The following is a 24767-nucleotide window of genomic DNA, read 5'->3' on the forward strand; positions in this document are numbered from 1 at the left end:
ACAAAACAATTGCTGCACAAACATCCACGCAAAGCTTCCTGAATGAGACTCCCTGCAGTACATATAAACTGAACTAGTCAAGCTAATTTATCACGTTTTTTTTTTATAATCTTCTGTCTCTTCCCCTGGTGAAGGTCTTCTGGCAACATTTGACAAAGAAACTTGCTATCAAACTGCAAGCTGGATACATATTTGGATACATTAATGCTTCATACTGACAGACAAAGACAAAGCAGGGCCAGCACTGGGAAGTAAAAGAAACCATTAAAATTTTAAGTGTATAAAATGCAACAGATGAATTAATACCAATCTGCCTCTGCATTATGGGGAAAAAAAAAAGAAAAAAAGAATCATCGTAAAACAATGAGAGGCAAGCAAGTTACACAAGCATTAACAGAGCATGAATCTTACAGTAGTACACAAACTGTCTGCAGTTACTATCAGAAAACAACTGAATAATGTCAAGAATCACACCTTGCCAACAGAAATTAATCTTTTCATATACATCATAGTTCTTCATATACAATTCCAAAGTTTGCTGTCCAACACTTGCTTCATGGCTGAGAACTGAGAGATCACCAGAAATGTTCCCTCCAGTGAAGTGAGCTATGGATAGGCTTGTTTAAGCAACTCAGTGGGAAATGAAATACTAAGGGAGCATAGAGAAAAACTAAATAAAAAATGGAACTAAAAAAAATGAAAAAAATTGAAGGCAAGATCACTTACATGTAAAGTTACACAGATCAGCTGACATATGACAATTTCTTACATTGTACTAAGTTGCTCTTGTATCTGAGCCTTAATGAGGTACTGCCTGATTAAAAGATTGACTTTCTCTGGCCCAGAGAGAGGCTTTACTGGATCAGTTCATGTGGTTTCATCAATTTGGTTCTAGATCTGGAGCAAAAGTAGCAATTCTCACCTGCCCATGACTGGAGTCACTTTTAAAAAAATCTGTACACACTATGGATTATCCAGCTGCTTTCATTAACAGTGTCCCTCAGGAAAATATTGATGTAAAGAACCTCAGACTGATTGAAAACAAGTTTTCATTATGTTTGTACTGTCAAAAACAAAGGTTTGGGGAGACTGGATAATTATCTCTGCAAACCATCATGGCTTCGGGTTTCTTGGCAGTGGGGGGAAGACTTCCAAAAAAGGGAAATGGAGACCCAAGTCCTCACAGATCCTGTTCCTAAGCCAATACTAAGAAGTTTTAGTACCTCCTAACCACTTCATCTAGGCTGGGGCCTTATACGTTTGTGGGCTAAACATAAATCACACAAAAATTATACTTATATATACTTATACATATACATACTTATATATGGCCTGATAGATAAAACTTGTGCTCTGTCATTCAGTCCTGCTCTGGTAGCTGACATCCCTTCCCTCACACACAAACAATTGGTGCAACCCAACTCCTCTACTGATATTCAGCAAGAACACGAGAAGGTCCTTCTAAACACACTGGAGAGCAACAGGTGTGCTGCTTCCCACATTCAATTGGGGAACAAATTCAGATATAGGCTAATGACTGTCTTCTTTATAGTATAAGTTATTAGAAATTATACATTTTAGGTAAACTCTCTAATGGCTTTTGAGGAAATCTTTGTTCCCTCCAAACAAATGAGAATGACTCCGACTGGCATATATAACTGAGGATTCTTCTGCCGGTTATTCCGCAAATTAGATCCTCCGGTTCTTCACAAAGTATCTTAGTGTTATTGATAACGTGAACTGGAGAAACCATGGGTAAAAAAGTACTTTATCACGTATGTATTTTATGCACACTTACCTTCTGTTCTATAAAGCAACATTGTTTCAGCAGCTTCATCAGGCCCCTACTGACTTATAAGAGCTGATGATTTGCTCCATTAATACAGTTGTTATTAAGAAAAAATGGTAGTGCGTAGCTCTCTTCTTTAGAATTAGGCAACAGCTACGTAATTTCAATTTAAGAAATAAACAGCAGAATAAAAAATACCAAACCAGTTAGATAAACATTTCTTGAAAATGCATGAGATAAAAACTGCAGGTATGGAAAGTCACGTTGATCATTTTCAGCAAAGAATGGATTTTATTACCACTGAATTATAAAGCCCTTGCAGCAGAGCTTTGTAATATGTACATGAAATTGCTCACTACGATACTACTGGGAGCTGCTATACAGCTTTCATCTTGCTTATGCATATTATTACCAAAAATGTTATTAATTCACGGCATCATTTCCTAAATAATTACTATGTTATGCAAAACATGCAAGTTAATTGGAAAATAACTGCCCCATCCTCATGAAAACAGGCTTGCATATATTCGAATACAGGAAAGACCAAATTTCATAAAAAGACACATTGCAACTGTAACTTGAATTTTCTAATTGCATTACATTCTTAACAGAGCTTCAGTAGAACAGATGCTTTATCATCCACAGACGAAACTGTCATACATTTTTGCATCAGTGACTTAGTTTGCCAAGAAATTATACAGAAAATCCAAAGAAATTACGTCTCTTCTTTACAAAAAATAATTTTATTCAAATATAATTACTGTATCAATGCTCGAACCTCATTTTGTAAAAGGTATTTTGAAAACAAGACACTATCTGGGCTGAATGCAACAGTATCTTTTTATTCCCTGAAATTTAAAGGCGAAAATAATTCTATAAAGAAAAATTCAGAAAAATCTTTATGGACTCAGGAATATGTTTTGGGAAGCATATGTTATTTCTGTGCATTTTCTTCTTTTAGCGCTAAAACAATTATTTTCATTATCTAACATTTTGCTGTCTTTCAGAAAAAGGAATTGATTATAACTCTTTTTTTAATGGCTATTCCAAGTCTCATATTTCTATGAGAACTCAAGGCCAAGTAAAGCTCTATGGGGGAAAAACTCTGAAGCAACTAAAAAAAAAAAAAAAAAAAAAAGTGTGTTCACATGCAGGACTTTGCATATACCCATACTTGGACAATCCTGATGGCATTACAGTCCACACTGATGCTCAAAATTCATGGCTTTGGACTACTTTAACAATATCTGATACATATCTATAACCAGTCTGTATATCAGATTGCCTGACGGAATCACAAGAGGCTTGCTGACTAAAAAGGCAAGCAAAAGGATTTAAGTAATTTTTCAATATAGATATCAGTATGTTTTAGCCAGAGATGTATTTTTCTTTTTTCATACCCACAAAATGTAGTAGCTGAGTACTTTAGGTAATTTATCAAATTCTACCCCCCAAAGAACTGTATCATTTATCTGTAAGAAATTTTGAAGATTTGTAGTTCAACTTGACAAAAAAAAAAATTGTGGATTTCTCAAAAAATGTGTTGGATGATTCCCATGGAAAAAATGCAGGATCAGGGCCTATACCTACACTAGTGGATTTAAATGCATTTTATCTTTGTTTAGAAGTGGCTGAACTGCCTTGGAATGAACAAAATTAGCAAACTGATAATCCCTACTCTATATAGCATTTCAGAACAATGCTAAGATAATGTGAGTACATGGAGATCCCACAACAAAGTCCAAGTGAAATAATGACAAAGAGTTTCTAGGTGTGAAAATGTATGTCAAGTTAAAAGAGAAAAAAGCAGTGCTACAAAAATAACTGTCAAGAAAACATCAAAAATGAAAACATATTAAAAAGTCTAGAAAATTGGTTTTATTCTTTTTGAATTGATGAGATCATCTGAGAGTGCAGTAGGCCTGGTCTGACATAAGCTTTGGTCCTATAAATATATCTAGGTTTTCTAACTTGATATATTATATACCTAAGAGAAAAACACTTGTTCACTACTAATACACCAAAATATGAGGAAAGCTAAGCATTTTAGGTTGTTTTTCATTACAGTATGTCCGATAAAAGAATCATTCAAACCAGACATGATCACATAGAGAAAAATAAATGCATGACAATCTAAACAAAAAAGTCTGAACTATAGTTACTGTGATAACTTCATCAACTGTGCATTTCCTTTTGTGAATTTTATGTTTCCATTTGAACATCTCAAAAAAAGAGAAATGCTTTTTCCCCTCTATTGTACTACAGTAAAAAAGAAAAAGGGATATAAATGAGTTTTACAAGTCTAAAAAACTCCATGCTTCCTTTTAATGAGTAAAAAAAAATTCTCAGGTCATGACATAATGACCTAGAATCTCAACTACTATCATCATCATAAGAAACTGTGTACAGCATCTAACATTATTATTTCTGGAGACATTATCTGTGCTTAGGAGGAGAAATAAAAAATCCTCTAGTATTCAGGACGCACTCTGCAGGGAACAGCATGAAAAAAGGTGTCGATCTACCTTCCTTCTGAGAACAGCAGTTCTGGATGGTACTGAAGAAAATACAAAGCTTCTGATGATAAGTTCAAGTAATACAAAAACCAAACAAATACATCCAAGCTATATCCCCATCTTGGTGCATTTTCTCAAAGCAAGGAAGGAAAACAACTAGGACAGAGTTTCTCCAAAAGAGAAGTATCATTAAAGATGAAAGGCTTAAGTACAGTTGAAAGAGAAGGAAAGGGGGGAGAATATTTGATTTATTTTTAAAAACAATAAATAATTTACATATGAAATAAAGGAGCTACCAAAGGGGAAAAAAAAGATTTATCATGGGCAAATATTGTAAACCTCAGGAAAAACTATCAAAGGCACTTAAAGAAACACAATGAGAATTTCTTTGAAAACAGAAGTAGTTCACTGGACTGGGTGGAGTTCAATGGAACATTAATATTTATAGGTTCTAGAAAAAAACATAAAGCCGAACAAACATATAAGCATAATTTCTGTGAGGAAAAATATTAGTAACAGAAAAATACTTATGTTGTTAGGTATCTGACTTGGACTCAGCTTTTTGTGTTTTAATTCTTGATCTGTAAAATGGCTTTAAATTCGGTTTTCCACTACAGACCCATACATATTTAAAGTTAAAGCCACCAGGGAAGGATATTGCTGTATTATGTGCTTTAATGCAACTCTCACTTTGTATCTCTGGAACTACTGCAAACAGAGGAAAGTAAATCCTTTCTTAGCCTGAAATTTTAAAAGCCAGGCATTTGGAAGAGAAAATTATCTCTGAAACTATTCCGTTGTAGTAAATAACGACCACCAAATGACCATCCTTTGAAGGGTCAGAAGTGCCTAGAGAACTGACCATTTCTTTTTCAATTTAAAAATCTGAAAAAATATTTTGTTTTGTGAATAGAAATTTCAACAGGAGTATATGCAAGCAAAGAATTTCTTATGACAATACGTTTGAAAGTACTAAAAGGAGAGTATAATATCTTGCAGGAAAGTCAGGGAGATAGTCCTGAACCCAGCTGGGCCTTAAAATGCAAGAAAAATACAAATATTAAATTATTCTCTAGAACTAAGAGAAATGTAGATGCCATCCAGTATTTGATTCCACAGACATCAGCCATTTTTTAATGCTTCTTTCAGTATCTTTTACCTGAGATTAAATGTCAAATAAATGGAAACCATTTCGACAGTTATACTGGAATTACCAAATGCATTCTCTAACAATAGAGCAGGAACAGTTGTTGTAATCAGGATCCTAACTGCTACCTTGATAGTACTCAGCATTGTAACTCAAGGTCCCAACTAAAAAACACATAAAGAAACACTGAAGTATCTCTCATCAACTAATCATTTAAGCATTGGCTTCAGTGCTTTCATAAACTGGATCCTGTATATTTAGTCATATAAACAGTTGTTGCTTTCATGAGTTAATTCAGATTACGAGAGAGGTAAAACCTTCAGAAAGGAGGATAGTAGGTTAGTATCTTACCAGCAGTAGTCCAGAAGATGGGCAGGAAGCACTGGGATGTAAATGTGTTGCCAATACATCGGATACAACAACGCAGCTGATGCATGAACACAAGCAGTTAACTGAAACAAAAATATATAAATAGAATTGGCAAAAAAAAATATGAAGAGTAACAAGAAAATGCAATGTTCTAAATTAATTTTTAGATGTTCAAGAATCTTAACTGTCACAAACCCCCTATTATAGCTTTTAGTACTTTTAATTGTTTAGATGCACTTCTCAAACTCTGAGATACGCATACAAGTATCATGTTTACAAAATGCAAACTGACAGGTAAGTTAAGCCCTGCTCTGCCTCTTTCCTTGGAAAAGAAAATAAAGACGCACTTGTTGATGTTTATCAGGTCCAACAAACTCAGGCAGTGCCATCCTGAACACAAAGCACTCAAGCGCACACGAACAGCGTTCTGCTCCGGGAGCGGGAAAGGCAGCAGCCTTCCTGCCTTGGAGGACTCCAGCACTTCCCCGGCCATTCCCGCCCTTCGGGCCAGCGGCACGTGGTCTGACCCTGCTGCCAAATGCAGCAGTGCACTCAACTCTAGAGCAGGATTAACTTCGATTTCTGCCACTATTTTGATTTCCAAACTACATATTTTTTTAATATATATATATATACACACACACACATATAATATATATATATAAAAAAATTTGAAATGGACATTCCCTATGACAGCAGAGTAATTTCATTACAACTTCCCAGAACTTCTTCCCCACAATAGAAACTGGAAAGTCTGGCACAAGCCACCCAAAAAATAAAGACGTCCTTGACCAGGACACAGAGGCGTTACAGCCTGCTTACCATTCGAAAAGAAGACGGCTCTTCTTAAAGACTCTGGAAATAGTTAGTAACTAGGTCTAGTGCACTTCTCTAGTGAAAAAAATAATTTGAAATACATAATAAAGAGTTTGAATTTCACCTTTCAAATACTGTGTTGCTACCAGGGGGTCGGACAATTAGGTAAATCTGAGCAGTTTTACTCATTAAGCAACAGAGAAGTCCACAGAATGAGAAAATATCAAGACTGTTTTCAAAAGGAGCTAGTCTATATTCAGCAAATAAACCATTACAAATCTCATCAAAAAATACTTAGACATACTGGTAGAAGAACTTTGCCCAGAAGAGAATTTAAGAACCTCAGTCATTGGACTTAACACAGTCTCTTCAGGACACAAGAGGTCATACCCGGAGAGCAATTTCTACTGTTGACGCTATACTGTCCTCCCCTCGTGCTTTATTTATCACAGCTCCCCTAATGAACGCTGAGAATACCTGTAGCAAACAAAGGCATCGTTCCACGCAGAAGACACTAAGCTTATGGAAGATGACAAAAGACTACTCTAATGTTTTAATATCACAACAAAATTGCTGCCTGAGGTTAACAGTTATTACTGTTCTTTATTAGACATGTACTTGTACTGTAACAAAACTATGAGCTAAAATAAAATGTAAAACCTGTCTGTTCAGCAAGTGCTAAAATTCTATGGATTTTACAGAAAAAAAACTCTTTGTGGAACAGATCAGCAGTTAAAGCTTTCACACTGTGGCTATCCTGGACAGTTACAATTGTATATAAAAATTATACTGCAATTGTGTGTGTGTGTGTGTGTGTGTGTGTGTGTGTGTGTGTGTGTGTGTGTATATATACACACACACATACACACACACACACATATATATACACACACACTTTCTTTTTTTAAACTAAGAATGAAAAAAATATAATAGCATTGCAGCAGAAATCACGGACAATTACAATTTGTGCAGCATAGTTTGCTCATCACTCAGATTAATATAACACGATTAAATATGGAAAAGAGGAGGGTCTGAAAGCTCCTGAGGGATATCATTAGGGCAAATTGCCAAAGAATGAAACATGAGCCAGTCAGGAGAGTCTGGAAGCTGCAATAATACCAAGGGACTTGAATGTTCGACAGTTGGAGCTTCGGTAATGTGTGAACCGCAGGTTAAGGTATCAAGAGACTCTGTTCACTGACACAGAGAATGTCACTATTGACCAGCGAACTGCCCAAGCTTGACAGCTATAGAACAGAAAGCCAAGTATATCATAATTCCATATTTAAACTGTTCATTTCATATTAACATTTGGTTTCTTAGCTTTATGTCAAACATCTGCAAATCATCTTGTTTTACATTTACAGTAATGGTCATTTTAATAATTACTGTTTGTTACTAAGAATTAATTGATTTGGAGGAAGAAATAAGTGAGTATCTTTCTCCTCTTTGACAGGGAACTGCTTATGGGATTTATTTCTGCATTATCACTCTCTGTAGTTGAAGTAATACTAGTGATGATGCATTCAAGCTCAGTATTGTTTTTGGGTCTTATATTCAAAATGGAAATGGAATTACCAGTTAAAATGTTCACATACTATTATATGCAGCATGTAAATTTTAAACCATAACTAGCTATATAAAAGTTAGCATTTCAATCACAGACTGAAATAAAGAGTATACAGAGGATCCTAAAAACATATGCCATCCTCCTCCTCTTAATCAGCATTTTAAAATTATGGTTTAACATGATTATGCTATATGCATAAAGAAATATTTTCCTTTCTTATGCATATACAAAGTCTGTGTCATATTTTAGTTCACAATCTAAAAAAGGAAGTAAATAATTCCACCAAAAAACATTTAAAGTTTTATTAACTCTCTTGTTTTCAAATCTATATATTGGTGTGGCAGAAGACTAGCATTTAACACTTTAATAAAAAATATCTACTAAATTTTAGCATTTCCAGAAGCAAATGCAAGGACTTGATTAACAAGGCACCAATGTTTTGCTGTACTGTTCCTTGCTTTTCAATTTAATAACATGCAACACTTATCTATGCTACTGCAGTAGGTTTCTAAACATTACAGTATGGCATGAATATGCTTTATAGCTTCCTGTTGTATACAGTCTGTAACACAAGCAGCTACGGGATTCTAATACTGTTCAAACTGAGCAACATTTTAGTACCGTGTCAATTGTCTCTAAGCAAATCATGATATAATTATGGATTTCATATTATAAAAATTGCACTTTTTCTAGCCATTTCATTTTTTTCCCTTTTTTAGTATTTCAACAGTGATTGCATTCTTCAAATTCACTAGCTATTTACATAACTTACCTCTTTAACTGACATATTCACTCCTCTAAATAGAAAGAAATAGGGAATTCTGCAAATCCTGGAATAATACTCTAAGTCCTAAATAATCAGATAGTTAAAAAAAACTGAAAAGCATTCAGGGACAAGCTTGTGCCTGACTGTTTAAATTAGAAATCAGAGGTTTACAAAGTCCACCACTGGATGCTGGAGGGATGTCTGATAGCAACTGCAGTCTGAAGCAGAAGCAGCTAGAGCAAGATGAGGCGCCCTGTGGAAAGCCGGAGACGGGAGGCAGAGTGCGCAGCCCACGCTGCGAGGTGCAGCAATGCACATCTGTTGCTTGACCAAGTGCTGAGAACTGGCTGGTGAGACCCTTTCAAGAAAGAATCCTTTATGCTATTTAGCAAAAGAGGTGTTTATATGGAGCCTCTCTGTCGACTGAGATCTATTCCAAAAGGAACTATCAGTATCTATATTTTAAAAAGTTTCCAAGAAGAGAAGTGTCATAGTTCAGAGAAATTTCTTTTCCAAGACAGGTAGTCATTATACTAAATTATCCTGAAGTCATTCTCAAGGCTGTTTACAACCTTACCTATTTTGCCAGCTGCTACTGGAGATTTCATCAACTGTGAACCATGATCCCTTTCTTTACAGACAAGCTTGTATTCATAAGGTGAAAGCATTTGTCCAAAAAAATTTGCTAGATCCAATGGTGTGAGTATACATATACGTGTGCACATATATACAGACATGTATCATTGTTCAATTTCGAGTTGGATAAAAATTCATAAATTATTGTCAAATAGTGTTATGGAACCTAATTAGTTACTGCAAATTTGATAGTTTATTACATGTTTTCTAGCAGCAAATGATACTGCTCCAACAGTCTACCACACGGAAAACACCTGCCAGTGCTGTGTTCTCTTCCACAATGAAATGGGCTGGCAAGTTTTTTAAACAGAATTTTTGTCTGTTGAAATCCTTGTTTGTCAATATTGAACAGTATTTTTCAAAAAATTCTGATTGTCAAGAAATAACTGTTTATCTTCATTTTCCAACAATTTCTTCTAGTTTAAGCAACTTTTCACTTGAAAATAAAACTAATTGTGGCTTTAAAAATTGGTCGAAATAAAGTGCTTTTAAATTATATAAACAAATAAGTCAATTGACCTAAACTAGCTAAAAAAAACCTGTTAATAAAAATTTTCAGTGCTCAACCTATTTTCTAATTAGAATACAAACATAATTTGAAATTCCTAGTGATTTCATAGGTCAGGAAAAAAATTTGCTGTCCCATTCTAACTATCAGTCAATGTATGTATTACATTATTGTGTACAACTGAAAGTTTCAGTCTGTTTCTGATCTCCTCTGATAATACACTCCAGTCAGCATCACCATATAAGCTTTCATCAACCTTCAAGGAAAGCATGTGGTGTTTTCTCCAGACTTTTGTAGTGATTCCGGTACAGTAATTCTATCTTTTCCCCCTGGAAAAATATGTGAGAACTATGTGCTTACTAGTAATACCAGGCTATAATAAAAAGTCTCTACAAAAGGTAGAAGACAGCACTTCAAAAAGTTTTTTAGCAAAATTCATTATTGAGGGATAGTAAACTGATTACTACCAAATGCCAGCGTGACTGAAATAAGGTAAGAATCCCAGAGAAAGTGAGGAGTTGCTTTCCACCTTACTGCAACAAACAGCCATTTGGGAAGACTGTCTTGTTCAAAATCTACAACTGTTGAACAAGAATTGTTAGGAAAAGTTTTAGTTCAAGGCTTGATCGAAGTAGCTTTATTTGTTCCTAGGAACGTGAAGAGTGCAGCTCCTCCCTATCTCTCATGTGGATGTAATAATTCTGATATTCATATCTGCTATTCCAGTACTCAATTCTATCAATGAAGCTTTCTACTGCGGACTTTCAAAATGACTTGCCTCATGCCACCCCTCCTTTATTTCTGCTAAAACACTGCAACGTGTCTAGAACCACACTACTTTGCTTGGAAGATTTTCTGCAGACTCACACGTTGTGCTTATTTGATACCTGTCTGTGAATTCATATTATTTGAAAGAGTAAAATGAAAACAATTATTCTGTATCTTGCACAAAGCTATTCTTTCTCATCTGGCAGTTACTTGCTACCAGTATAAATTATTTTCTTCAAAGCATTTCCTATAACCAAAGGTAAAAAGAGATGCAAAGTGTAGATGACAAGATTTACTCATACCACAACACGAAAACTGGAAATGCATAAACTGATTAGCAGAATCTTGTCAGAAAGCCAAAAACAAAAGGAGAAGTTAGATAAAATGCTAAAGTAAAATTAACCTGTGATACAGTACAACCTTTTAAAATCAACTGTAAGGAATTAAAGAACTACTATGATAAAAGCATTTCCTAAAAAAATCCTCAAACACTGTCAATCTCTGTCAACACCATGGCCAGAAACAGGTACTGGTATGCTCTTTCCCTCCTCCCTCGCAGTCCCATTGGGCTAAAGAGTTGCTTCCCTCCCACTGTCTTGACCACACATATGTTGAAAAATGCCAAAGATTCTGCTTAGTTAACTCATCTACTTATTAATACCCAGTAAGAAATCGTAGAGGACAGGTCACCTTTTCACTACCACAACTACGATAGCTACCATCAGCCTGGACCAACTTCTATTTGCTGGTACCTGTCAATATTCCCTGCTTACAAGAACTACTGTGAAACTGCTTCCTGAGAGGGGAAGAGAAGTTCAAGTCAAAGGAAGCCTCTCTTCTACGTTATTACAACTCCTAAGACTATCAGCTTTGTCAAAAATGACATCCACACCTAAATCTTGTTTGACAGGGAATGAAATCAGGCCCCAAACACATTACAGATACTTAACACCTGCTAAGACCTACCCCTTCCCAACCATTCCTTGAAGTGGCAGGGAGAGATTGTTGGGGGCAAAGAGCAGAAAGGGAGCCCTTGCTTTGGACAACTTACAACAGAACATAAATCCCTTCCCACCTCTAAAGGACAAAAAGTCAGACTAAATCATAAGCTTAGTCTACTCTACTGGCACTGGTGAAAAGAGAGAAATCACTGAATAAGAAAAATTCAGCAGCAACCAAAGAGAATATACTATCCAAGAGAATCCAATAGAGAATATACTATCCAAGCCACAATATCCAAAGGTTAGCCATTTCTCATGCATTTCTTTAATTTAGCTCCTGACTAGTAGCTTCCCATCTGCCATCCTCATAAACTTTAAAAAGAAAAAGAGGGAGGACCTTAAATGAGCCATAATGTATTTTCCTCCTGTTGGCAAGACAAGGCCCCAGCATTCCTCTCTCACATGATGGAGAGCGGGGAAGGGAAATATATTTCCAGTCCACAGCTGAAAAATTCAACTTTTTCCATCATGAAACGTGGAAAAAGAAAACATTAATTTAAAAAACTTACTGTCTCCATTTTGGGGGGATATTATTTGCTTCCTTTATCCTCATCTCCAGGGGAAGGAAAGGGAAGGGAAGAGAAGAACATTATTCATGTATTTGACAGCACTTCATGCACAATCAATTTCATTCTTTTCTTGCAATTCTTGATTCACAAGCAGCATTATGGCATCATTCTTGTGCACTAGTTTGGAAGGGAAAAGAAAAGACTGCAGCCAGTTTGTTCCTTGCCTATGGCTCCAGGAAGGACACGTTTCCCAATAACGGAAGTGGAGCAGAAAATGCAAGTGAAGCGGTAAAGACAGGTGAGCACTCAGCAAGGAATGCCCCTGACATACTCTGACCATACTGAGGAACCACTTTCATAGATATTTAGATGTATCTATATAACCTGTAGGTGTGGGTGGCATAGAAAAAGCTACGCAACTTGATTCAGTTACTCAATTTCTTCTTCACACAAAGGTTTTCAGTATTCTTCATATGTTGAGAATTCATCTTTATAGCAAATGAACTTTTGGAAGTTAGTCAAGTCACCTTTTATCCCTCACATTTCATATTGTATTACCTAACAGATCTCTTACTGATATTTGTTTATCCTGTAATAAACTCATTATGCTTATTTGTATCATCTGTTTAATAATTTCACTTTCCACATATTTCTTCATTTCATCTCTATGTTCTTGATAATGTTTTTTCTTCTTGATATGCACTTACCTCCTAGCTTCTTTATCTCTTCCTCTCTTACAAAGACACATCAACACAAAAACACAAATATACACATCTTTTTGTCCTATTTTGCCTTCTTACTCTCTCTGACTCCCCATTTCTTTACCCTTGTATTTTATGAATCTCTTTCCATGGAGAAAGAGCTACACTCCCATAAAACAAGGGAGCTTAGCAAATGTTTCTTGCTTCTGAAAGGGAGGTTTCCAAGAAAATAATTTTTATTAATATTCCCTCCTCCAGAGTAACTCCACGGTATGTTCTTCTGCCATCCACTAATTAAGCAGCAGCAGGGAACAGCTTCCTTGTGAATACCTGACAGACAACTTATTTACCGCAAGCAAGACTAGAGATCACCACCGGTTATGCTACAATTCATCTTTTCACTACTGAATTGAGAAAAAGGAGTTGATAAAGCAGCAGTTACCACGAAAAAGGAGAAATCTTGCCATAATGGCACACACAGAAGAGAGCGCTGGCATTACACTCACAGACTGTTCAGCAACTCATCTTCATATCTCATACTTTCATACAACCACCAGTGAATTCAGCAGTATGCTTTCTAGGGGGCGAGACAGTTCTGGTCACTTGTAACAGAATATGGACTCTTTCAGTTTTAGTTTGCACATGGCCCAGCCACAAAGGACTTGGTACTAGAAGGCTTCCTCAGGACGCTCGGTCTGGCGCTCTGAGGACAGACACCCACAGTATGGCCTGCATTGGCTGCACGCAGCATTTTGTTTTTGCAGCTTTTACTGAATTGCCAAAGATTACATGAATTGGAAAAAGAAACAACTTTAGCCCCTAAAGGATTATCTTAATGCTGGATTTGTTCTTTTTTTCTAAAAGTGTTACTAAGTGAAATATTTTACTTTGAAATGTATTTGCAAATCTATCTTTTTGTCTAGATGCTTTCTTTTTAAAGAAAAAAATCTTTTATTTAATGCAACCCAGTTATGTATTTCCTCACGTTTTACACAGATGGCAGGTAACAGCCATCTGCAACATTTTATGGTTTTCCCCTCTCATTAGGAGAAAAATAATTTCAATATTTTGCTGACCACACATTTTTATGTCTTTTCACAAATTCTTTCACAATTATTTTTCTTAATATTATGCTGGGGAGATGGAAAACCTAGCCTAAGCTCTGGGCCTGGGAGATCTGTCGAGTTACCAGGTCCGGCTGTAACTCCTAATCACATTTTGATTCCGTATTGGCCTTTCCCTTCCTCTCTCCTGTAATTTCAGTGCCAGCAGGGTACTACAGTGCATTCTGGACTGGTGTCCTGACAGAACCTCAACTGCACTGCAACATGCACCTCTGCCCAGATGACATGTTTTAACCTTAGACTGCTTACACCTTAACTTTTAATTATTAAGTGACACCACTTTGTATGTGCCCAAGGACCAAATGGTCTAATAGACCTAATTTTCCAAAATGAATTCTAATTCTGCTTTTGGGTGTCAGCTGAATATCTGTACTGCTTTATCAGTTAATGATAAATTTGTATCGATTTCTGTTTTTCAAGAATTAAACTTAGTCCTTACATGTTTGTGCACTCTATGTACTATTTCACAGGAATCTGAGACGAGAATTTAATTGTAAATCTGCAATTTTTTGAATTATTGGGACAATATTATTTAAAATGAGACTGCTACACACTTCATAAATACATTTTTAGATACAATTGTGACTGTATTGCAGTGCACATTCAGGAAAAAAAAAATCCTACACCTGGTTTAATCAGAACTGTAAGGAAAGAATCACCCCAGCATAAGGAAATCATATGTTGTTGCCAAGCTGTATGACAGCTCCTAATGCCGCTCCTTACTCCAACATGGAAGGCCTATACGGAGCTGACTGCTTTGGCTCCTTAGGTTGCTTTAGTCTGTATCAGAGAAGCAGCTCTGCAAAGAGCCAGTTTTGAACGCAGGAACATAAAAATACAAAAGAGTAGTTTTCTGTCTTTCCACACTCTACACTAACATACCCTGTACTTCTAAAGCCACATTTCAATGATCTGGCCCACTAACAGCACTGCTTCACGTTTTTTCTAAGCATATCCAAGACTATGCAATATATAAGCCATGGATAGAATTAAATGAAGTGAGAGAAACAGACAACCACCACAGTTGTTTTCCAGTTCAGTTGACAATATTACTGCCTAGGGATACATGGATTTTAGAATTAACTCACGAATCTTAGACTTAGGGTCAGGTATAGAAGGAGCAAAGTAATCCACAAAGATCATGTGTTTAGGGTAAGGAGAGCATGTTTTGCTGCTAGAAATGGCCAGTTGCACTGCATTCTCCAAGGAGCCTTCTTGTCTTCTGAGTGCCTGATTGACCATGGATGCTGCGACTGTCACAGCTAAGCAGCTGAACACGATTTAAGAGGAAAGGAATTTGAAAGTGCCATTCAGTCCAACTAACTATACTGACTGAGTGGAACTGCAGAAATATCTCTTTGCATATAAGCAACAGTAAAAATAATTCCACAAATACATATATGTGGGGTGGGTGAGTGGGGGGTGGGTGTGAGGGAGAGGGAGAGACAGAGAGAGAGACAGAGAGAGAGACAGAGAGAGAGACAGAGAGAGAGACAGAGAGAGAGACAGAGAGAGAGACAGAGAGAGAGACAGAGAGAGAGACAGAGAGAGAGACAGAGAGAGAGACAGAGAGAGAGACAGAGAGAGAGACAGAGAGAGAGACAGAGAGAGAGACAGAGAGAGAGACAGAGAGAGAGACAGAGAGAGAGACAGAGAGAGAGACAGAGAGAGAGACAGAGAGAGAAATACATATTCAGGGCTCTTTCACACAGGAAAAAAAATCTGTATCTGCTACTGTTATTAGCAAATACGCTGCTTTCTACAGGGCTCACCAATGAAACCTACAGACAGTGCAAAGCAGAACTTGGTAACTGCTGTGCTTTCAGACATATCAGACTTGTATTACCTAAAACAAATATTGGTCAAAATGGAGATAACATTTGGACATTTGCTTTAAAGTGTAGCATCCTTTCCACCTGCCGCTACGGGCTGCAGAAGATACACTCTAGTTAACATATTACTGACAGGATGATGAGAAAGCTCCTGTCAGACACTGGCCAGCCGGGTGTTTGAGACAAAATGCACAGCCCCAGCTGACTAGTTAGAGAAAGACCGGCAAGGTACAATTACAGAGGCATATGACAAGCTTTCATGCTTGAGTGACTTGAGAACCGATGACATGGCTTTAAACAGCAATCCTTCCTACCTCCGGTCACAAAACAGCAATAAGTCAACTGATGCACTGTTGTAAAATCATGATTTATTCCTTTGCTTTGAATACATGAGAGTATGGTATGATGTTCTGGTAGACTACCACAGCAGGTGCACTTGGGGCCTAAACATCTAGGGTCTGCCTCCAGCATGCATAAAATCAATGTTCTAGTTCAGCCTTCCTGAAAAACCCTTCCTCAGCAGTTTAATAATTTATGGTAAGATTGAATTAAAAAAATTAATTGTACTGAAACGGTTACAGCTCCATGCAATTAATAAGAATACATGCAGATGTAGCAATGAATGAGAAAATGGTGCTACATTAGAATATACACTATGACATTTAGGAAAAGCCTTCCTCATACAGTTAAAGTGAAATAGTTAACCACCACCTTCATGAATTAATCAGTTCCTTTGTTTCATTCACTTTCATTCATTCCAAAGTCATGTAATTTGTTTCTCTTTCACAACATACTGTTCAAAAGCCAGAAATGGTAATTTTTGTTAGAAACAGATCTTACAGAACATAATCCTCAGGCTAGCAAATCTATCTCACTCTAATACTAAGCCTGAAGCACGCTGTGAGGTTGGTGACAATCACATTATTAAAGTTGTTGTAAAGTCAAGCTAATAAAAGAATCAACAGCTAGTGCAAATGACAACCCAGAAGTTATCACAGAAATGAGTGGAGAGAAGTTTCCACTTACATTTTTGCAGCAATTGCTACAACAAGTAGACAAAGACCCCCACCGAAGGAGTTTTTAAAAGGGTTATAAACACAGAAAAATCAATTTAAAGATGCAAAGAATACATAACAATTGCAAATATGAGCAGGTGCATATAAAACAAAGCCTGCTTGGCTGAAATAAAATATAAGCTGTCAACTGAATCAGAGCCCCTCAGGACAAGTTGGTAATTATCGCTTTTATTTTTTTAATTAAAATAAAAGGCTACTTAACAGCTTAAAACAGAAATCTTCTTTTCTCTTTCTCCTCTTGCCTGCCCAGTAACCCTTCTTTTTCATATAGCATCTGTTTTTTCCTCCTTGTTTTCATATCGGGATTGATTCTTTATTTGAATATAATGAAAGCATGAAATCTGTAGGATAGAAATGCTAGACTTAAACAATTTCTGCACATAAGTAAGTGTAATTTTCTATCCCCCCTCACAAGAACGGCAAGGAGAAATGAAGCAAGGCCTTGAATTATGCCTTTTGTTATCAGTCACTGCCCTGAGATACTGAACCGCAACAGAGCTGATAACTCGAAGGTGACATCACAACCCAGCGCACTTCATGAACTGACACAAACGCTTGGTATTCAGTTAACCCCAGAGATAAGGCACAACTCCCTTAGCAGTACATTGTACTTCATAGCACTGTTTTTGAAAGAATAATCTTTTTAAGTATCAAGTTGTAATTTAGCAATACTAAAATGTGACTGGTGCGATACAAAAGTATGTCTGCAGTGCTTTATACCTACAACACTAAAACAGCATAAAGCTAGCACACACTAACATTCAAACACACGCCATTTGTTTATTCATATTAAATTAAGTGACCCATCATTTTGAACAAGAATATCTTATTGTGCCACAGACGCATGTAATCATTCTAGTGAATTCTGACAGGAGATACTAAGAAGGGTTTAATTTGTTTTTTAAACTACATTGCTCTTTAAACAAGCAAGTCTACTACTGTACCTGTTCTATTTATGGAAAGAGTCTACCAGGTAACGATTCTTGCTGAAGATCCTGATAAGCCAGCTCTGCTTTTCAGTCTTCTCTCGGCTCTTCATTTTTCTACTTTTAATCAGACTTTGCTAGTGTAAGTGAAAATTTACCCCAGTCCTACATCAGAAGGGATCCTAGATGATGTGGCAGTAATTTAATTTACCTATGACTTCTGTTAGTAGACTGAAAAAAATAACCAGAAGAAGGTGAAACTGATGTGGTATCTCTTTTCAGACTTGATTTGCAATCTGTTATTCACATTCACAGCTTGGTGGTCTCATCCCTCAGGATGTCCAATTACCACTGACAAAAAGTCTGTTATGATTGCGTATCCTTATCCAGGAGAATAATATATAAATTATTTTCAGTGATGACACCATCAAGATGACTCTGTTACTTCATGAAAAGATTACTGATTCAAAGTTCAGAACAAACAGCTGAATTTTGAACAAAATCATGCTTCTCACAAGCAGCGTATTATACCCACTGATCTGTAATGGCTTCCAAATCAGTGATGCAAAATGATACAAGAGCAGTAAAAGGGATTTCACATCATCAGATTTGTCTCTTTATCGTATATTTTTTCTTCTATTTCTTGACACCAAGCTGGTCCTGCACCAGCAAATTGAAAAAAATCAATCTAATTCCATGGTTTGGCTCCTTTGTGTGAACTTTTATTAAAACAGGTTCTTTGACAGGGCTTTCCCCTTCAAATTCTCTTCACCCTTTTGGGGGGGTGTCAACACTCTGATCTTTTTGTCATGTTGTGATGCACAATTCTTCTCCTAGTCATTTCCAGAGAAGAAAAAAGATGAAGTATGATGTGAGTATGGAAACTCCCTAAGACAAAGTAAAATCTTTGGTGGTTAAAAAAAATACATCTTAGACTAGTAATCTGAAGACTGCTTATATTCATTCACTATTTATCTTCCTGTTCTTTCTGTTGTTCATGTCGCCTCTACCTATGGGGCCTTAGGTCACCTCTATTCTCTAACCATCACTGACTTACTTATTTAGCTCCTTATTCCGCAAACCAGTGCATAGTAAAGTGCTGTCCTTTGCCAAGCATCTCAGTGACTCTTGGGCATCCCCTCACCACAACACTGGTCACAGATTCAGAGTCCCAACACTGTAGTGCTCAAAAAAGGCCTGTGCCTAAGGGAGCTAAAATAACTGTTCATTTATTCTGTAGTGCAATTAGCAATACTTAGGAACGTAGCATTGATGTTCCACCATGGAAAGTGCATTAAACAAAACACTTCATGCAGTACCGTTGGGGAAAAGAAATGGAGGGATTTTCAATGACGGAGATAACAGGCAGAAACTTCTGCATAACAAATACGCTCTATGATGAAAGTTGGTTATAAAGTGACAGTCTTACCCTAACACAAAATTAATCTTGGAGATATGTTCAAAATACAAGGTATTTTAAAAGCTCAAAATGATGCTGTAAAGTTTTATATAAAATAATATTGGAATATCTAGGTATATTTCAAAATGAAACACAATGTTATTTTATTAAACAGTCTAAGCAGGCATAGGAGAAAAAATATTTTAATGTGAGCAGTAACCTAAAACCTTTAATAAAAAATTACTATTTTGAGTTGCACATTATCATCAGCCTGAAGAGCTGCTCCAAATCAGAGCTATTACAGTATGCACTCCCAAACCACTCTAACAAAGATGAATCTACCTATTACTAGGTTAGGATAGCAGCTATTATTATGGCCCCTTGATTTCTTTCAAGTAGCTCCAATGGAATAAGCCACAAGTGAATAATAAAGATCTTATAATAGCCCTTAAGAATTCTTTTTAGGTTAGAAGGCACAGAAATGAACTCAGGAGAGTTAAAGAACTCTCGTTTCCTGATAAGAAAAATAATTAACCTGACTTAATGTATCTGAGTAGGTCTTATATAAATCAGACTTTTGTATTTCAAGAGCCAGACTAAAACCATATATCAGAAAAGTATGTAGATATTGTCTTATAAGTACACATGGAACATATCTAAAACCACAAAGGTCTGTAGGTCTTTTTGTGAAATGTTCAATATATTCTGCTTAAAAGGAGATGTGTGAAGTACTTACAGTGCTTAGTTTGCTAGAGGTAATAATGATTCGTCTCTCATGCAACATACTGGCATAAAGTTGCAGCATGTTGTTCACATCCACAGCAACAAAATATTCAGTGAGGTTTCTCTGTTTAAATAAATAAGATGTTAACAATACAGCAACAATGGTAGCTGAGTGGAACATTTTATATACTACTTAAAAAATTTCTGATCAGTTAGTAGAAAAACCAATCCTGTGGAAGAAAACTATCTTTATATTAAAATTTCTATGCTCTAAAAGTAAATGATGGAGTTTTAAAGCCAAAGAAAACTAACCTGTTATAAGTTAATATTATTTTGCTCATTTTATTATGCTCCTGAATTTAGATTTGCACTTTTTGCAAATTCGGAAAACCTGAAACTTGGTAATAATACCAATAGCATCATATTCTATTAAAATAACCATTACTTCCAACCCCAGGAATAGATCTTCCACCAAGCAGTAACTCTTCTGTCACAGTTATGATAATAAAACTGTGCTATTTTGCCAGGCTCTCCCAAAGGCAACACATTTTACTCTACTTCAAATTAAGTACAGCAAACAGATTGGAAAACAAGACATTTGCTTGAACTGTATGTGCCAGGACATCAAACAGCCAGATGCATTGGGTAGAAGATACTGGGTTCTTCCTGCGGTCACCCTTTCCTCCTCTGATGAGGACCCCACTGCCATCCTATTGTGAGGTTTAATGAAAAGCAGAATCACCAGCACCTCTTATTTATAGTTTCAGACAACATAGGAGTGGGAAAAGGTGAAAAAAGGGGGGGAAAAAAAAATCTGTGCATTCCAGCTGAACTTAGGATATTTCTGCATGGCACAGTGCCATTCAGAGATAAACAAGTTCTGAATAAGCTAATACAGGTACCAGCAAAAATGCCTAGGAAAACAATAAATTTGGTAAACATTGATGAATACATATGAAAATATACTGATATGCCTTACAATATACAAAGCATATGTCTAATTTTATACATTTATTATCACATCTGCAACCAGAACTCTTATTTATCTTTTCTTAGGAACAACATAGTACGGAATTTTAAAGTAACAGATCTATCAATTATATGCAGCAGTCCAAAGACAGCCCTGCGGACAGTGAAACTGTTAGTTTCTACTAGAGGAAGTCAGCATTCCCGAATTCGCAAGTTGCCCATCCAAAGCTCCCCGCGGCAGCAAGGTACCCCACACCGGAAAGGAGAGGGCAGGGCTCACAGGCCACGAGGGATGCAGGCATCAGGGCGGCGCGCAGCTCCGCACTGCTCCGGAGACGGCTGCCTGCCGGACCGACGCAGCCAGAGGCCAGGGCAGTGCTGCAGGGCCGCTCTTGGCTGTCTCTCCCAGCTCCCTCCCAGGGCAGAGGAGCACCCCGCCTGCCCACGCGGCTCCTCTCCCTGGCGCGGGACTCGTCACCACTTGGCGACTACACCCAAATTGCTCTTCAGCCAAAAACAGCTTCAGAGAGAGAGAGGTGGACCACCTGCTGTCTTATTTCCTTACAGACTCTATAATTGTACGAAAATCTAACTCTCATTAAAGCCCAGATGATGATCACAGAGTTCACCACCTTCTTCTTTGGATATATTTTAATATTAAATAAAAAAATACAGTGAAAAGAAATGACAAAAGAAGATCCAACAAATGATGCAGTTGAACCCAATGATCCAGTTTCAGGTAAATGCACAAATGCATTATTACTTCAAAGAATCACAGTAGGAGTTATTTTTGGCCCATGCTGCATAAACTTTTGGAACAGATAAAAGCAAGGTCTTTAAGGCTACAAACGCTGCATTTAGAAAGAAACTCTGATCCTTCAAGTACTACCTTTAACTGGCTGTCAAAGACTAATGCACCATGATAACTTCAGTCTAGTTTTTCAAGGGCACCCTCTGTAATGTTTTATTTGATAACGGTGTGCTGATTCCGTATTGCGAAACTCATGGTAAAGCCATTTACAGACTTGTACAAATCAATACATCTTTGGCAGACTCTGTCAAAATTAGTTCTGTATTGTATCTGAAAAGTTGCTGCCCACGAAATATGTAAAGCTTACAATAAAGAAGAAGGGAAATTCATTTGATTACTAATTTACTATAATTACTTCATCTCTTCACTCCCTACATAGCTTACCCTTCCCTAGTATCATTACTACTGTTCCTCATACTGGAAGGATGGGATTCCACATTTATAAATGGAGTAAAGAAGAAAAAGTACAGAAAGGCACCTGAACAAGGTGACTTCCCCACCGCACCCGGCCAGATGCCGCTCCTCGCACGGACAACTGCCAACTAACTTCTGCCAAAATTTCTTCACAGATACCACATCACCTACCAAGAGCAAGTTCTGTGTTCCGATGTATTTTTGTACCATCCAACAGATTTAACTTTCAGAAGGAAGATGCTGTTATTTGAAAGCATAAAAATGCAAATCTATATATCCATATTCCAAATTTAAAGGCAAGATTTTAAAGCAGAAAATTAAGAAGCTGCTCTATTAGATGTTACCTCTTTAAAACACATCACAGAGAACTCGATCTGAGATTTTATGTTTGCAGTTTGCAGAATGCAAATCTTCATTTAAAAAATATATTTTAACTGTTACTGGTGCATGATGACCATGCAAATGTGAGCAGGCACAGCAGATTTTCAGAAAGCCTGAAACAACGCCTTTTTACACAAAAATTAACTGCCTATCTTGATAGCTGAATTTACAGCTTAGCATAGTGTTTAAGGGATACGTATTAAAATAACACTAGGTGCATAAGTAGATTATATTTGGAATACATAATTCCCATAAATGTTAAGAAACCAAGTAATTATTAACAAAGAGCAGATACAAGAGTGGTCAGAAATGCCCTATACTGTATAATGCTTTAATACTGGATAACGATGAGTAGTACAACAGTAACTTTACTAGCTGAAGGTTTTACTAATACACATCAATCACCTTCTAAAAGCAGCGTTGAAAAAAAAAATTCTACTGATAATAAAGGAATTCAGCCCTCCGCATAGAATGACGGTGATACTACTTAAATATTTAAAAAAGAAACTTCATACTTACACTTTCAGGGATTGTTGGCAATCCAGTTATATCAGGAGTAATGAAGTATGAGTGCTAAGCAATGGGGGGAAAAACAATTAATAATTTGTGCAGACAAAAGCCAAGAATTCAAAAAAAAAAAACCCAAACAAACAAACAAACAAACAAAAAAAAAAACAAAGTGTGTGGGAGGGGGAGAACCCACAGCATTTAGGATTTCCAGCCCCAGCTTTCTTTAAGCAAATAGCTATCTTTCCGATATTCTTACTACTACTAGACAAAGAATTAAGCAGACAACAATGTGAAATGACAATCTCTGGTTCAGCATAGCACACAAAAATGAACAAAACATCACAGCGTCCTTTTGAAACAACACTGAAATTAAGCCAGATTTAAGTGTTGTCACAAATCTGAGAATAGCATTAAAGTAAGAATTGATTTAAAAGTCGTAACAAGAAAATGTTAAAGAACAAAACATAAATTTAGAATGGAAGAAGAAAAACCATTTACATGAGAAAATTAATTAGCACAGAATCGTTAGTACTTGATACACATTCTATTCTCTTCCCAAACATATTTGAATCAAAAAATGGCTTAGCAGAAATCAGGGTCCAACGGCTTGAGATTCAGCAACCATTTATAAAGTAACACTGGCAATTTTATCCATTTTAGTTTGAGGCCATTTAGAGTGTAAATATGAAATGGATTAAATTGAAAACAGATGTAATTTAAATGATTTCCATTAATCTAGTGCTTTTAACAGTTACCATACATGAATTTAGCTCAGTAATTCTAAGGTATTTTAGTGTATTAGCCTAAATCTTGCAGGACAAAATAACCTTAAGCACCTACTAAGCAAATGTGATGATTATTGAATATTTAGCTTTTATTTGTTTCCTGTGGAATTTTGTCTTTTTTTTTTTTTTAACTTAGACTGCAAATAAAATGATTGATTTTGTTTTTATAGTGTATTTTAATACTACAATTACTAATGCAAAAACACCGTTTGTTTCAAATCAAACTTGAAAAAGATAAACCAAAACATGAAGGAAGTATATAAGCTATTAAACATGTCTTGTGTTCAATCAAAAAATTTTATTTATTAACACTACTAACTGTAGGAGAGTCTTATTAAACCAGCTTGATACATTTAATAGAACATTTTCCCCACAAATTAGGTCTTTTGGCAATAGTTAATTTTCTTTTAATCAGCTTTAAAAAAAGGCATTCCATAAACATCATAACCTTTGCACAATAAATACTCCACGATACTGTTTTGCATCAACGGGGGGGCGGGGGGGGGGTGACTAAGACTTTTTTTTCCTCTCATAAAGAACAAGAAAATATTCAGATTATGGAATGCCTTTCATTTTTCAGAAGTATGGTGAGAACAGAAAATCATCCTACCTGCAGTAAGATAGTTATTATATTCCTATAATGAGGAATATTTATCAAAAGATTTTGAGTAATGAATTTAATAATTTATAAAAGCAACTTTTTTTCCAGTTAACAAAGTAG

At 36.3% G+C, this 24767-nt stretch overlaps 1 protein-coding gene across 2 annotated transcripts in view; it reads right to left on the reverse strand.

Annotated features, from left to right (window-relative positions):
• The window catches only part of DENND1B (DENN domain containing 1B), a 177145-nt gene that overhangs the window by 60004 nt on the left and 92374 nt on the right, over nt 1-24767 (reverse strand). For both annotated transcript variants that reach the window (XM_064515764.1, XM_064515765.1), the window contains 3 exons: nt 23271-23324; nt 20190-20300; nt 5804-5904 (listed from right to left, as the gene is read on the reverse strand). In XM_064515764.1, coding sequence (XP_064371834.1) covers nt 5804-5904; nt 20190-20300; nt 23271-23324 — 266 coding nt within the window. The remainder of the gene's footprint in view (nt 1-5803; nt 5905-20189; nt 20301-23270; nt 23325-24767) is intronic.

This window comes from Dromaius novaehollandiae, chromosome 8 (genome assembly GCF_036370855.1).
Source record: "Dromaius novaehollandiae isolate bDroNov1 chromosome 8, bDroNov1.hap1, whole genome shotgun sequence".
Classification (NCBI taxonomy): domain Eukaryota; kingdom Metazoa; phylum Chordata; class Aves; order Casuariiformes; family Dromaiidae; genus Dromaius; species Dromaius novaehollandiae.